This window comes from Lepidochelys kempii, chromosome 15 (genome assembly GCF_965140265.1).
Source record: "Lepidochelys kempii isolate rLepKem1 chromosome 15, rLepKem1.hap2, whole genome shotgun sequence".
Lineage (NCBI taxonomy): Eukaryota > Metazoa > Chordata > Testudines > Cheloniidae > Lepidochelys > Lepidochelys kempii.
The window spans coordinates 25564389-25581268 of NC_133270.1; the positions used below are offsets into that span (position 1 = coordinate 25564389).

At 44.5% G+C, this 16880-nt stretch overlaps 1 protein-coding gene across 13 annotated transcripts in view; it reads left to right on the forward strand.

The window, feature by feature from the left end:
* ABCB9 (ATP binding cassette subfamily B member 9) overlaps nucleotides 1–6684 on the forward strand; it is a 34527-nt gene extending 27843 nt beyond the window's left edge. For 8 of the 13 annotated variants that reach the window (XM_073312494.1, XM_073312493.1, XM_073312487.1 and 5 more), the window contains 2 exons: nucleotides 1178–1314; nucleotides 4558–6684. In XM_073312494.1, coding sequence (XP_073168595.1) covers nucleotides 1178–1314; nucleotides 4558–4857 — 437 coding nt within the window. In that variant the 3' untranslated portion in view covers nucleotides 4858–6684. Of the gene's footprint in view, nucleotides 1–1177; nucleotides 1321–3162 lie in introns of those variants that run through there. The other 5 variants (XR_012155018.1, XM_073312496.1, XR_012155019.1 and 2 more) reach the window with 4 other exon arrangements.
* The last annotated feature ends 10196 nt before the right edge of the window (nucleotides 6685–16880 follow it).

Below are 16880 nucleotides of genomic sequence, written 5' to 3' on the forward strand. Positions count from 1 at the left end.
TTAATATATATTCTGGAAGTGAGGGAGGGAAAACCGCCAAAGAACCTTGCGCCCTTCATTCTCCATCTGTCAGTTTGGTGGTTTACGTGAGTGGTGGGTCTCAGTTCAGTTTCCAGGGCTCTAGTGTCTATTTAACCCCCCTCCCCCCATAACGATTGACACTAAGGGTACCGCTACACAGTCCATGGTAGTGAGCCTCCAAGCCAGGGCCGACAGACTGGAGCTCACGGGACTTGTGCTACTGCACCAAAAATAGCTGCAACATGGTTGCACCTCAGGCTGGAGCCTGGGCTCTGAAGCTGAGGGAGAGGGATGCGTTTCAGAGCCTGAGCTCCAGCTGGAGCTGCAATATCAACACAATTATTTTTAGTGTGGTGGCACAAGCGCTGAGAGTCTGAGTCTGTCATCCTGGGCTTGGAGGACTCACTGCCACTCACCATGTAGACATATCCTTAGTGTCCCTGTTTGTGGTCTGGGAAGAGGCCCCAAGGACTGAACAGGATCAGGCCATAGAGATTGAATGAGCCCCCCCACCCCCGTTCCCTTAATGCAGTCCTTTCAGCTTAGAGATGAGGTGCATTAGGGCACTAGCCTAGCACTTGAGAGACTGCAGTTCAATTCCCTGCTCTGCCACCAACCTCCTATGTCACCTTGGGCAAGTCACTTAACCTTAGAGTATCCTAGAATCATAGAATATCAGGGTTAGAAGGGACCTCAGGAGATCATCTAGTCCAACTCCCTACTTAAAGCAGGACCAATCCCCAATTTTTGCACCAGATCTCTAAATGGCACCCTCAAGGATTGAACTCACAACCCTGGCTTTAGCAGCCAATGCTCAAACCACTGAGCTGTCCCTCCCCCCATAGGAACAGTTTTTCAAGGGTCATGGTGGATTCTGTTTCAATGATGATTTTTAAGCAAGATTGGATGGTTTTACTAAAAGATCTGCTCTAGGAGTTACTTTAGGGAAGTTCTCTGAACTGGGTTATACAGGAGTTTAGACTAGATGATCACAGTAGTTCCTTCTGGTCTTGGAATCTATGAATCTCTCTGCAGCTTAGTTCCCCATAGGGAAAATCGCACTGCCTTACCTCACGGGGGTGTACTGAAAGAAATCTGAATCCAGTGATACATCTTGATTTTTGTCTCACTTTTTCCCCCCCCTTTCATCAAACAGAAGCTGGTGAAAAAGGAGCCCAGCTGTCTGGTGGCCAGAAGCAGAGAGTGGCTATTGCAAGGGCTTTGATCCGAGCCCCCCCAATCCTAATCCTAGATGAAGCCACAAGTGCCCTGGATGCAGAGAGTGAACACACGGTTAGTAGGGCTAATTCAGTTTATTCCAGGAAATAAATAGGAGTAAAGTCTGGACTTGGGGTACAGATGGGCAGAGACCTGAGCTGAAATTTCTAGATGGTGGGCCTGCATAGTCTGGACATACTGTGTTGCCTTCTTAACATCTGGCAATTGTTGTATGAGCAGGTGAGAATTAGAAACTAATTTCCGCTTTATCTTCTTTCAAACATAACGTTGTAACCATTACAGAGGGAATGATCCGGCATCTGTAACATACCAAGCCTAATTCAGGTTAGATACAAATCGCTTTGCCTAGGGAAGAAGTTAAACAATGCACAGAAAGGTTACACAACAGCTTAGGACAGGGAGTGGAGAAAACTGTATCCTGGTGAAATTGCAGTAAGACAGAATGTAATTGCCTGAGCTGGAATGTAGCCAGGACACCAGAATGAGCCTCTCCGCTCTTGCCAAAAGTATCCAGGGAGCCTTTAGGGATAGTGAGCAGTCAAAGCCTTTGTCTAGTCTCTTATGACACCTTCGTACCACAGCGCCCCCTAACACCGTGTTGGGATATGGCTTTGGCGCCATCTTGAAGGAAAATTGGTGAATTGCCAGCACCACTTTCTGCAGCAGCTACGTTCTCCATAGAGATCTCCCATCTGAGTACAGTAATGCCTCACTTAACGCTGTAGTTCTGTTCCTGAAAAATGCGACTTTAAGCAAAACGATGTTAAGCGAATCCAATTTCCCCATAATAATTAATGTAAATAGGGGGGCTAGGTTCCAGGGAAATTTTTTTCACCAGACAAAAGACTATACACACACATACATACACACACACACACACACACACACAGAGTATAAGTTTTAAACAAACAATTTAATACTATACACAGCAATGATGATTGGGAAGCTTTGTTGAGGTGGTGGAGTTAGAGGGTGGGATATTTCCCAGGGAATGCCGTGCTGCTAAATGATTAACTAGCACTTGGCTGAGCCCCCAAGGGTTAACACATTGTTGTTAATGTAGCCTCACACTCTACAAGACCACACAAATGGAGGGAGGAGACACAATAGATGCATGGCAGTGGCTGCAAACATTCCCTGCGGAAACTGAACATGATGATGAACCCATGCTATCCCACTGGAGCCCACCACTCCCTCCACTTTCCAAAGTGCCGGGGGGTGCATGTGTGTTTGTATGAGAGATACATACCGTGTGTGTGTGTGTGAGAGAGAGAGAGAGAGAGAGACACACACACACACACACACACCATGTGTATCAGAGACACACACCGTGTGTGTGTGCGTGCATGTGAGAGAGAGGTGCATTGCCCCTTTAAGTATGCTACCCCCACTCTAAGTACACTGCCTTTTTAAGTAGATCAGCAAGTTGAAACAGCAACTGCTGCCAGCAAGCTCCCTCCAGCCTGAGTCCTGTGTGTGTCCCCCTGCTCTGTGGAGATGGGGTGCAGGAGTGGGGGGAGGGGGACAACCTGACATCAGCACCCCTCTTCCCCCCCTTCCCCCGCACAGCAAACAGGAGGCTCCCGGGAGCAGCCCAAAGGCAGAGGGCGGGAGAAGCACATGGCAATGCGGGGAGGGACACCTGAACTGCCTGGCAATTGATAGCCTGCTGGGGGGGCAGCCGCACAGGGAACTTGTGGGGGCTGCCGGCCCACCCTAGATCCAAGCTCCCACCAGCTCGCTCCAACGGGCTGCTTCTCCTGCAAGCAGTGGACAAAGCAGGTGGCTGCCAAACAACGTTATAAGGGAGCATTGCGCAACTTTAAACGAGCATGTTCTCTACTAGATCAGCGACGAAACAACGTTAACTGGGACGACGTTACTGTAGTGATTTTCCCCCAGATTTGCTTTGCTTTCAGGGATCTGATGACATCACAGCTTGAGGAGGTAATATGACTGCAGATCTACTGAACAATTCAAAGCAAAAACGTGGGGACTTGAGATCCATGGTTGACTGCAGCTGGTTTGAATACCTCATGTTGGAATGACTCAGTCGGTAGCAGTCATCTGAGTCAGACTGTGGAGCTGAAGTCTCACAGCAGGACCTAAGGGCATATCTCATGATGATGCTACTGTGCAGTACATGGAGCCTGGGACATTGTTAGGAACAGTCAGACACATTGTATTTTGAACTTGTACACTATCATCTCAGTACACGATGTAACTTAATATGAGGCACTATAGCAAGGTGTGTAGTCTACAGTGCCGGTCCCAAAACAGCATGATCCCTACGGTTAAGAGAAACTGACTCATAAATGTTGAAGCTGGCAGTGGAAGGGTGTTTAATATTATATACTTTACATTTATCCCGTGGAATTGTACAAACTTCTGACCATTGAAATGCCGCCTCCTCTAGGATGGAGTGCAGCACCTGCTACACTCCACAGCCGCGGGATGGAGGGGAAGTTTTGAGTCCGGTTACTGAGGAAAAATTTAATTCTTAAAAAATGTGTATGAGTTCATTAATGTCCACACACAAACAGATGGGACTTGGGCGTTTGGAAGGGCCTGCCTGAAAGTCCCACTGAAATATACAAAAGGCCGACACTGGCTCTAGTCAAACTGAAATACAGGTTTGTATTTGTGTAACATGAATGCATTTCAGTTTTAGTACTGCTGACAGCCAGATGCTTTATTAATGATGACAGCTGTGGGACTACAGCCATCTTTGTTTCCGAGCAGGTAGAAGGTGTGTCCATTTGACACATACCTACCTAGTCACCAACTGCCTCACTATGTTAAGACAAATGTCTTGTTTTTTGTGATGCTGCCTTTATTGTTGCTCAGCCAGCCAATATCCCCTTTTTTCCAAACCAGTGCATTCACGAGGTGCAAGCTTCTTTCAGCCCCTGCCACTATAGAGCGGCTTCTAAATTCAGGGCCCAGTCCTAATGAGAGTTCACCTTGCAGGATCAGGGCTGTAATCTCTAGACCCACCAGACCAGTTAGTGGCTGCAGCAGGAGCTGCTGCATTTCACGGATGGAATTTGTGAGTTGAATTTTGAGCGGTTTGAGGGAGTGCTTAGGGATAAGTAGTCCAGTGATATTCATGCTTATTTCCCATTAATACTAATGGGATATCCTGTTCATAGATCCATGTGTATCCCGAGGAGAATAAACCTGTTATTGCAGATTTCTTAGTAAGGAGTCATAAAAGATACACCTCCCCGCCCCCATGGATAACAATGACGTTTGTATGTTAATCTGTTCCCTTCCCCACCCCCTCCCCCCAAACAGATTCAGCAAGCAATTTATGGTGACTTGCAGAACCACACTGTGCTTGTCATAGCCCACAGGCTGAGCACTGTCGAGAAGGCACACAACATCATTGTTTTAGACAAAGGCCGAGTAGTGCAGCAAGGAACACACAAGGAGCTCATGGAAGAAGGCGGCCTTTATTCTAAGCTGGTGCAGAGACAGATCCTCGGGCTCGAAACTGGCACAGGGGACGGCTGTCATCTGGAGACTAGCTTAGCTGCTGCCAGTGGAGATTCGATGAAGCCGCCGGGAGGACTGGATGAAGAGTTCAGGGTGTGACGTGCTCTCTCTGGATTGAGACAGGATGGTTACAATCCTGTAGCTCACAAGTGAGAGAGCACCAAGGATTCCTTGAAAGATCCTTGTTGGGATGCTGAAACAGGAGTCCACCGTAGTCCAGACTTGGACACATTACTGTAGAACAAGGCCTGTTTACTAGTCACGCACACTAAGCTTCCAGTAGGCAGACTAGTAAAACAGGGAAACAATGGGCCCAGTTTATTAAGGGGAGTTGGATCTTTAGCAGTTCCCAGTATTTCTACTGGGTTTCTTTTCTTAGAGTCAGCAATTCCCAAGGCAGTTGATGGGGTCTGTTCTCCCACTGATATGTCTGTTTAACTGCTGTTAATTGTAATGGGTGTTATACACATGCATGGAGGGGAAGAATGAAACCCCTTAAGGAACTTCAGGAGGTAGTTTTGTGAATTGGTAGGAAGACATTGAACATAAAGTAAGATCTTGATCCTGCAGTCACTCTGTGGTGCCAATCCCATACTCAGTGAAGTCAATGGAAAGACTCCCATTGGCTTCAATGGAAGCTGGATCAGCCCCAAAGTGCAAAACTCTTATTCAAATCTATGAGAATTCTGCACAGAGTGTCTGCAGGTTCATGCTCCTGTCTAAAACATTACCATGCAGAGCTTTTATTAGCTTCATTGCAGTGAGCCAGGGGCCCACCGGCAGATCCTGCCTTCTGAATCGCTGATGGAGTCTGGTGATTTTTTTGTTTTTAAAGGATGTAAAGTTTTACCATAGCTTGGTTAATTTTTTTAAATGGCTCTATTTCTATGGGCACCAGCCTGGTTTCTGTCTGGCTCCATCGTCCATTGAAAGCCAGTCAGTCTTATTTCAAAATGTGCTTGTTTTTAAATTCACAATTTCAGTGCCTGGGTTGAGAAATATTACCTAAAACCAGGCATAAAATATAAATAATGGCACTTTATAAACCCTACCCAGGCCCCATTCAGCTGTGGGCTATGCTAGCAATGTCAGTGCATGAGAAATCCATACAGCCGCATTCCTTGAAATCTAACTCCGACTGCCTGAATTCCACATTTAGTTCTTTGATGTTTTTTTAAATTATTTATTTATTAGTAGGAGGGCAGAAAGAAAAATACCATTTCTAACTGCATACAACACTGGTGGAGCTGGCCCAATCTTACTACAACTCCATAAAGACTGGCAGGAACGTTTATGCAGCCCGCAAGGTGCGATTTTAAAAATAGCATTAATTGTATCTCATACAGGGAAGATTGATTCAGGTTGCGCAGTTGTTTAATAACCTCAAGCACTTTAGCTCTCGAGTTAATTACTTTCCAGGGTTTGGCTGCTGCTCTGTAATACTTTGCGGCAGCTTTCTTGTTTGCAATGTTGTTGTTTTTTATTTTTAAAGTGACGTTTTACAAACTGTTTAGTGTCCTCAAAGGGGATACTTTAAAAATAAAGTACTACCTCTGCCATTCAACTTCATACCCAATGTCTCAAGGCTTGATTAATTCACAGATAAGTTGCAGGTTTTTTTTAACAAGCCAACTTGTGAATACAACCACATACCTTTCTAGTCCTGTCACTGGGAATGAGGCAATACCTACAAGGATCAGGTTAGGCTGAACGTCAGCTAGTCGTACTGAAGCCTAACAGTAGGTGTAACCAGCTTCACGATTTGTTTTTGTCCTGTGTCTCATTTGGTTAGTATGTCTGCCCTTCTGTGTGATATTATCTCATCATTTCACAACGCAATGTGCCCCATGACCAGCTCGATCTTTAGTATCCAGCCTTTGTAATGTGATAAAAGTCTGGGCCCTGGAATTCAAAGGTAACCCAAGGGTGATGCCATTCCTAGTACAATCTTTTGTTTTATCTTCCTGTGCTTGTGAAATTCTGCCTCATTCTAGAGAGTCATCTGTACCGTTCTACAGACATTTCCATAGTTAAAGGTAAATAGCTAGGCACATACCTGATTGCAGAAGATTATTGTATAGGTGTGACAGTGTATGGACCCCATGTAGAAGCTGAAAGGGGTAAGAGTTAACCCTGCATTTACATCAATGTAACTAGGACCAAAATGTGGCCAATAATCCTTAAAAGTGGAGTAAATTTCTACTCCTTTGCAAAGTCTGAGAAATGTGGTTAATGGACCTAGAGAACACTGCCTTTGCCTATGCAGTGCTAGTTAGAACAATCCTAGGTAAAGAAAATAAAGTGCCAGCTACAAATGGGATGCTGGAAACCAGAGCTAGAGGTACGTGGGTGAGCTGGAGAGTCCTATAAAAATTAAATGGGGTATGTAAACGGTCATACGTTTCATTGCAATGCCTGCACTCTCAAAGACTGTACTGAACCTGAGCCTGCATAGTGCTTTGTTAAAATGCACTCAGATAGGATTCTTGGTTCCCAGGCTTATTATAATAATCTCATTTTTATTAATACTCCAGATGCTTAGGTCCTAAGAATGCATTGGAAACTGAAAACTGGGCATCTCAATGGCAACAGTCTGACCTAATATCAGATTTTGACTTTTCTAGGTGTTCATTGCCACAGATGCTGAATTCCCTCCTATACAGTAGAAAAACTCAAAGCAAATTTTCTGGATAGGGTTAAATGTTAGGGTTTGTGAATATCCTTAGTTATCTTGTCAAACCACAAGTAGGGCTGGATCTTTCTTTATGCTAAGATCCCTAAGATTTCCTTGTAGCTTTGGTGCCTTGGAGTGAGCCCAGACTAAAAGTCAGGATATTAATTGCAGCTCTATGACTGACTCTGTTTTTTTGACTTGGGCAAGTACTTAAATAATGAATATTTACAGCTCACTGCAAGTGTATAATACATTCTGCCTTCCACGAACATATGAACTCACAACTTCCAGTGTTTCCCCATCTATAAAATGGGGTATAACTGCCTCCCAGGGATGTTTGTATCAGTTAACATTTCAAAACACTTTGAAGATGTCTGCAAAGTATTTTATTCTTATTGTGCCTCTACTATTGCTCTAGTGAGGTTTGAAATAGCTGTTCTATTCTAAACCCCCTCATTCATTCCTCACTCTGTCTGTTCAGACCGGGTTGAGTTATGTGATCCTGGAGAAAAAGTTTTCTCCTTTTAAGATAAAGGGTATTTATTTTCCACACACATAACTCAGCTGACTTTGTTTTAAAACTTAACCTGTTGACCTTGATACTGAAGGCACATGCTGGAGAGCTAGAAGAAATTAGGTTTGGAAAGAAGTTCAGAATGATTGCAATTGCTATGCTGATCATGTGTAGCACTTTCCTTCCTACGGCTATTTCATGTCATTCCAAGAGCCGTGGTCATTCTGGCATAAACACAACTGTGTTTGGTGTAAATGCTGAAGGACCCCTCCAGAAATCTATTCAAGGTGAGATACTGTGGTCTTAGCCACGCATCAGTGACACATGGTTACATCTGTACCTTCACGCTGACAATGAATGCGGATGTCCTGTTGACATCACCATGGAAACATAGTGTGGTGAATCAACCCAGCTGTGTTTATTTCAGTATGTGTATATTCTAATACATCTGACTATGCCGAAATAAGAACATGTATTTATTTCAGTGGTTAGGCATTGGAGTGTTTGGTTACACAGGTATGGGAAGACATTGCAGATCCACAAAGCATCTCTATTTCAATATTTGAGTTGCTAGAGATCTTTGTTTTTCAGAGCTGAGCGCCTTAGCTTCTAAGTTTTGTGCACTGACTTCATTGGGAATTTATGATGACCAGGGTGTCCAGGACTAGGCTCTTACTGTATTGCCTCGGTAGCATACCCTGCCCTTTCTAGTCTGAGAAGCAAGGTACTGACGACAATCAGCTCTTGCTTTCTTAACTAGCATTGGGACCACTGTCTCTACCCCAGTGTGCTGGATGGTCACATCATTTTGATATATGAGAGAATCAGCCTTTGACTAAAATGGAGTGTCTAAAGAGAAGCTCCAGGGGGCTCCTCTTCCTAAATATACAAAAGGAAATTAACAAGCCACAGGGTAGCTTGAATGATGTACCTTTGTTTCAAAAAAAAAAAAAGGAGTACTTGTGGCACCTCAGAGACTAACAAATTTATTTAGGCATAAGCTTTCGTGGGCTAAAACCCACTTCATCAGAGCAGGGGTTAATAGGCTCCAAAGATTAGATTTGCAAATTCAGTTTCTACTAACTAACCAGTTTTTCCAGGCAAAACAAGCTGTCAAAAAGGTGACTTGCAAAACATGGATACACCTAATAAATATGCACCGGTACCAGAAATAACCTTGAAATGATACAAGGGGAGAAAGGGAGATCCAGGATCATGTTTAAAAATACATCAATATAAATATTAATAAAATAGGTTGGATGCTGATTCTTTTTAATACTAATGTTGGATTCTTTATTAAATGCTATGCAATATGATTTTCATTTTGAGCCTGAGCCTTTTCATTCCTTTCTACTGAAAAGAAATTCCTCTTGCCAGAAGAAAGCACTTTGGTAGATATACAGGCCATTTTTTCAAGGGCTATGGGAGAAATTCTCTTCACTACACCTGTGGGTTTTGGTTGTATAACTGAGTGCTGTAAGGAAAGGAGCCTGTCTTCGATAACTTGCATGTTGGCAAATGTAATGTTCATAAAATGCTGTCAGCATAAAAGTAATGCCAGTAAAGATAAACAGGAACCACTCCTAAGTGTCTGATGGCATGACATGCACCGTTCGTGATAAGTGTGGCGTACCTCCCAGTGTCCCAAAAGAGGCCAGATTCTGGAGTTCTTGACACCCAGCCCTCTGCTCAGTCCAAGAGACCATTCTGCTTCAATATCTCTCATTAATGTGACTGAATGGAATTGCACATAACTGTCAAGATTAGAATACATGTTTATACAAAATGCAGCTTCACTCTGCTGTCTCATTTCACCTCTCTTTTAACCTCAGTTGCCTCTCCCAGCTGGCTAGGAAGCTAAATTACACACAAACTGTGTCCAAGAAGGTAGGGCTGTAGGTGACTAAAATGCCACCCAGCAAGCTACAATAAGCAGAAACTCCACCCCAAGAGCTATAGCTCTTAAACAAGTCTGACGAAGAAGGTAGAAAGGTTATTGGCAAAAGGGGTTGTACTCAGGGGTTGAAAGTAAGCTGATACGGCATACCGATAAAAAGTACTCAGGCCTGTACTCAGCTGACATTAAAGTGCTGCCGGTAGGGACCCATCAGAGCCACCGATGGGGGGCACAAAAGGGGCAGTGATGTTAAAGTGCTGCCGTGGCAATGCTTTAACATTGTTGCCTCTTTTGCACCCCCCGGGGTTGCTGGGGGGGGGGGGCAGGAGGGCCAAAAGGAGCAGCTGCCCCGGTGTTGTGATTTAAAAGGGCTGGGGGCTCCAGCCAGAGCCCCAGGCCTTTTAAATCACCGCCGGAGCCCCAGGCAGCATGGGACAGGCAGCGTGGATGAGCTGGCTGGGGGATGCTGACCCCCCCAGCCCTGCCCCTTACGGAGCCAGCCCCCGTACTGGTAAGTATTGAATGTTACTTTCACCCCTGGTTGTACTTAAGCATTAATGAGTGCGTTCAAGTCCCTCTGTAAATTTTGCCATGACTTCACTATTATGTATCAGCAGGTTATAAACTTTAATTTAATAAAAGCTACTAATGTGAAGTGTGACTAATTAGAAGAACTGATTTACTGATGGCTGGATTACCAGACTCACAGCTACCCCCATTTTCACATAGCTCCCACTTGGTGTAGCAGTCTGGGGGAGGGGAAGTGGGCTGATCCTGACTGGGGCCTTGCTATGCCACTGTAAACCAAATAACTAAACTAGTGAGTCTTCCTAAACAGGTAGTTGTAATGTGAATAATAAATGATTGATAGTGCTTCACCCAATTAATTCAAAGCATTTTACAAGTATTTGTTATTCCTTACAATCCCCCTATGAAGTAGGAAGAAATTCCCAATTTTATAAATGAGGAAATAGGCAAAGTCTGAGAAACTTCCTGACGATCATACAATGAGTCAGTGGCAAAATTGGGTTTACACATCAGAGTTCCACGCTCTTAAACCACACCATTGCCCAATACTGCTTATAAAGTGACCCTGATAAAGTTATACCCACTTTATACCTTTATAAAGGAGGGTCTCTTTTAAGCCCTCATCTATTTAATTTCTCCTCAAATGTCTTTTAAAAAATGTTATTTTTCCCATGATGATGGGTGTGTGTGTGTGAATGTTATGTGATATTGTGTTGTCATAGCAACTATCTGCTAGTTTTGAATAACAAGGTCGTACTGCAACAGCTCATGTCAGTCAGCTGTAAACACACAGGTGAAAATTGCTCATGAGTAACATTTATTTACCCTTTTTGTAGCATCCCCCACTGTTGAGGATATACACACAACAGAGATATTCTTCAAAAAGCACAACATACATGTTGTATGCTGGTTTCAGAGTAGCAGCCGTGTTAGTCTATATTCGCAAAAAGAAAAGGAGTACTAGTGGCACCTTAGAGACTAACCAATTTATTTGAGCATAAGCTTTCGTGAGCTACAGCTATGCTGGTTATGTGGTTTGCCTATAAATAGTAATGACAATGATTGTTCAAAGAAAAGGAGTACTTTTGGCACCTTAGAGACTAACCAATTTATTTGAGCATAAGCTTTCGTGTAGCTCGTGTATGCTCAAATAAATTGGTTAGTCTCTAAGATGCCACAAGTCCTCCTTTTCTTTTTGCGAATACAGACTAACACAGCTGCTACTCTGAAACCAATGATTGTTCAGTATATTTGAGCCTGGGAGTTTAAATTCATAACTTTGCTAGACACTAAAAATCATAGAGTGAATTGAGACACTAGATTTGTAGCTTACTACAACAATCTATAACCTGCTACCAACTCTGCCCAGCTGCTTTCTTCCCCCCTCCCTTCTTTTTTTCCCAGTGACTGGAGGGAAGTTAATGGGCCACTTCACCTTGAATGGTCCTTTGTGTTAACTACTTATGTCAAACAATCTGTTCCACCTTGTATTTAGCTGTGACAGGATGAGGATGTTTCTCAGACCTGAACAAGAGCTCTGTGTAAGCTTGAAAGCTTGTCTCTCACCAACAGAAGTCGGTCCAATAAAAGATATTACTTCACCCACCTTGTCTCTCTAATGATTGTTCAAATCAAGGAGCTGAGTATGTTTATTAGACTGATGATAGACCATAATTTTTTTATCTATACATTCAGGTGTCTGCTAGGATATCTTGGGCCAACTTCATCCTTGGTATAACTCCAATAAATTTAAATGCAACTTTATTACACTTCAATGGAGATACACCAGAGATAAGCTTGACCTAATATGGTAACTGTATTTCTTCCATCACATCAAAAGTGGCAAAAACCAGGATCATGACCTTATGACCACTACTTGTCCCCTCCTCTTGGCTGCAAATATTCTATCTAAGCATTCCAAGAAGTCAGAACTTACATAATATGCAGACTGGAAAATATATTGATCCAGTAAATGATTTTTAGGCATAATTTTATCAGGTACTATCGTGATTGGAAATTTCCTGGGTCAAATTATTACTAGACCAAATTAATTCCTGGTTTCAGAGTAACAGCTGTGTTAGTCTGTATTCGCAAAAAGAAAAGGAGTACTTGTGGCACCTTAGAGACTAACCAATTTATTAGAGCATAAGCTTTCGTGAGCTACAGCTCACTTCCTCAGATGCATATCATGGAAACTGCAGCAGGCTTTACGGGAGTACTTGTGGCACCTTAGAGACTAACCAATTTATTAGAGCATAAGCTTTCGTGAGCTACAGCTCACTTCCTCAGATGCATATCATGGAAACTGCAGCAGGCTCCATGATATGCATCTGAGGAAGTGAGCTGTAGCTCACGAAAGCTTATGCTCTAATAAATTGGTTAGTCTCTAAGGTGCCACAAGTACTCCTTTTCTTTTTATTAATTCCTGGTGTAACTCCATTGATGTTAATGGAGTTACACCAGGAATACATTTGCCCACAGTGTATAAAACATTTCAGAATGTTGCTGCTATACAAATATTTAACATATGTACTTAACAGATATTAATCAGAAGAAATAAGCAAATTTTAAAATTAAAGCAGACACTCCAACCTGAGCCACAACTTTTTGGTGTGGTGGTTCTGAATCTTTAAATCTTCAGGTTTTTCCTGAATTAATAGTCTCTAAATAATTTTGGATTTAATATGAAAGAAAGAGCTTTGGATATGTTCTGTGATTCCACTCTTTAATAGGAAAATACGTAGACACCGACAAGAGTTTGGCAAGATATTATATTAGCTATTTTTATATGAGTGAGTACTGAATCTAGATTTGAGAACAATAATCTGGTCATTCTTCTGATACTTTATGCAGTCAAGAGCTAAATTAGTAAAGAAGTGTGGCTAAAGTAAAGTTTTCCTTCCTAATTTACAGATGTACAGCCATAAACAAAAGGGGAACAAAAATACATGTAATTATGACAGGTTTCAGAGTAACAGCCGTGTTAGTCTGTATTCACAAAAAGAAAAGGAGTACTTGTGGCACCTTAGAGACTAACCAATTTATTTGAGCATAAGCTGTTGCTCACGAAAGCTTATGCTCAAATAAATTGGTTAGTCTCTAAAGTGCCACAAGTACTCCTTTTCTTTTTACATGTAATTATGTTAGTCTGGATTATTGAAACTCAGTGGTTTTCAACCTTTTTTCATTTACAGAACCCTAACAAATTTCAAATGGAGGTGCAGACCCCTTTGGAACTCTTAGGGTTCTGCAGAGCACAGGATGAAAACCACTGCTGTAACTCATTGTATCTGAAACTAAACATGAAAATGATGCACAGGCTCCAGCTAGTTCAGAATGCAGTGCCCACATTCTCCATGGACCTGAACTCAAGTCCCTCAACTGGTTCCCAGTCAGCTTCCAATGCCAGTTTTGGTCCTAATTTTCAAAGCACCAAATGGACCAAGAACCAACTACATAAAAGACCAAATTCAGTCTATGAATCATCATGACAGCTGAGCTCCTCTGGGACAATGTAGATCTCAAAGCTCAGGACAAAGTATGTGAGAGCTGGAGACAAAACATTCTCTGTTGAAGGGATCTGACTAAGGAACAATCCTCCAATAAAGAGCAAGTAAATCCAGAGTCTGATCATCTTTAGGAAGGGTGGCAAAGCCTTTCTCACTGAGAAGGTCTTTCCACCATAAGTAATGGTCACAGTTCAAACATCCCTTTTATTCACACACCTCTACCAACTCTCTCCCCCCCCCCGCCAAAAAACCCCAAGAACTACGCCATGCAGATTTATGACCTCAAAAAGGAGAAGTACAAAAGCCACCAGGAAGTCTACTAGGGAATTAATTATTGCTATTGATTTTACACAAGTGCTCAGCTGCTATGGTGATAAGCAGCGGTATAAATCTCATAGATAGATTTCAATTTTACTCTGTGATTTTGTACTAAACAAAAATTATAAAGCAAAAATTGATTCCATCCCTGTATTGTTATTTACAAAATGTAAACACTAAGGGTCACATTATATCATTTAGTATTAAATATAAATCCTAAGGCCCCAATCCTCTAAATATTTACACACATGTTTAGCTTTGAGCATGTGCATAAGCCTTTGCAGCCGGAATTTCTGCTTGAAAATCTGTGTTACAATATCATAGAATCATAGAACTGGAAGGGACCTCGAGAGGCCATCTAGTCCAGTCCCCTGCACTCAAGGCAGGACTAAGTATTATCTAGACCATCCCTGACAGGTGTTTGTCCAACCTGCTCTTAAAAATCCCAAGTGATGGAGATTCCACAACCTCCCTAGACAATTTATTCCAGTGGTTAACCACTCTGACATTTTTCTTAATGTCCAACCTAAACTGCCCTTGCTGCAATTTAAGCCCCTTGGTTCTTGACCTATCCTAAGAAGTTAAGAAGAACAATTTTTCTCCCTCCTCCTTGTAACAACCTTTTATGTACTTGAAGACTATTATCATGTCCCCTCTCAGTCTTCTTTTCTCCAGACTAAACAAAACCAATTTTTTTCAATTTCCCTCATAGGTCATGCTTTCTAGGCCTTTAATCATTTTTGTTGCTCTTCTCTGGACTTTCTCCAATTTGTCCACATCTTTCCTGAAATGTGGCACCCAGAACTGGACACAATACTCAAGTTGAGGCCTAATCAGCGCAGAGTAGAACGGAATGGTTATGGACCTAAATGGTTAGTAATGTTGAAAATATGAAAGCTTAGTACCTTTTATTTGTGCAGGGGTGGGGGCGGGGGCATAGTTTAGTGCTGGTGAAAGCGCCAGATTGTTATCCACAGAACAGGTACAGCTTGAGAAGGGGAAATACAAGCTTCTTCCTCCCTGTCAGCATACCTCAACCCTGACCTGAAGGAACCATATGTAGGGCGAAGAGGGGAATTCAGTCTCCATTGCCTAGTCCTTCCCCTAGAGTACCCCAAACCCCATGATCCACTCTGTCCAACTCCACTGCTCACCTTCCTTGTGTCCTCAATACTCCAGTGACTCTTTCTCCAGACCCAACCACACTCTCCCAAAAAACCCCCAACGCTGCCCTGAATCCACCCCTTCAACTCTCTCCCGTAGTCTCTTCACCCTCCTCCCAGTTCCAATCAGTGTCCTCACAACTCCCCTCTCAGTGACCCCTGCTCCCCTCAGTTCCTCTCCTAGTGTCTCCCCTCAGTGACCCCTAGCTCCCCTCCTTGTGTCTCCCATAGTGACTCCTGCTGCCCACCCAGTGACCCTCCCAGTTTCCCCCTAGTGTCTCCACTCACTGACCTCTGCTCCCCTCCCGGTGTCTCCCCTCCCAGTGACCATTGTTCCCTCTAAGCTGTGCGTGTGTGTGCGCACACACAGATCCTAAACCCCGCGCACATTAGAGGGAACATTGCCAGTGACCCACCCAGCTTGCCTCCTAATGTCTCCCCTCAGCGACCCCAGCTCCCCTCCTAGTGTCTCCCCCTCAGTGACCCCTGCTCCCCTCCTAGTGTCTCTCCTCAGTGACCCCAGCTCCTCTCCCAGGGACCCCCTGCTCCCCTCCTCCTGTCTCCCTCTCAGTGACACCCCCAGCTCCCCTGCTAGTGTCTCCTCCTCAGTGACCCCTGCTCCCCTCCTCGTGTCTCCCTCTCAGTGACCCCTCCAGCTCCCCTCCTCATATCTCCTGCTCAGTGACCCCTCCAGCTCCCCTCCACATATCTCCCGCTCAGTGACCCCTGCTCCCCTCCTAGTGTCTCTCCTCAGTGAACCCCAGCTCCCCTCCTAGTGTCTCTCCTCAGTGACCCCTGCTCCCCTCCCAGGGACCCCCCTGCTCCCCTCCTCCTGTCTCCCTCTCAGTGACCCCCCACAGCTCCCCTGCTAGTGTCTCCTCCTCAGTGACCCCTGCTCCCCTCCTCATATCTCCCGCTCAGTGACCCCCCCAGCTCCCCTGCTAGTGTCTCCCCCTCAGTGACCCCTGCTCCCCTCCTAGTGTCTCTCCTCAGTGACCCCAGCTCCCCTCCTAGTGTCTCTCTTCAGTGACCCCTGCTCCCCTCCCAGGGACCCCCTGCTCCCCTCCTCCTGTCTCCCTCTCAGTGACCCCCCCAGCTCCCCTGCTAGTGTCTCCTCCTCAGTGACCCCTGCTCCCCTCCTCATATCTCCCGCTCAGTGACCCCCCCCAGCTCCCCTGCTAGTGTCTCCTCCTCAGTGACCCCTGCTCCCCTCCTCATATCTCCTGCTCAGTGACCCCCCCAGCTCCCCTGCTAGTGTCTCCTCCTCAGTGACCCCTGCTCCCCTCCTCATATCTCCCGCTCAGTGACCCCCCCAGCTCCCCTGCTAGTGTCTCCTCCTCAATGACCCCTGCTCCCCTCCTCGTGTCTCCCTCTCAGTGACCCCTCCAGCTCCCCTCCTCATATCTCCTGCTCAGTGACCCCTCCAGCTCCCCTCCTCATATCTCCCGCTCAGTGAACCCCAGCTCCCCTCCTCGTGTCTCTCCTCAGTGAACCCCAGCTCCCCTCCTAGTGTCTCTCC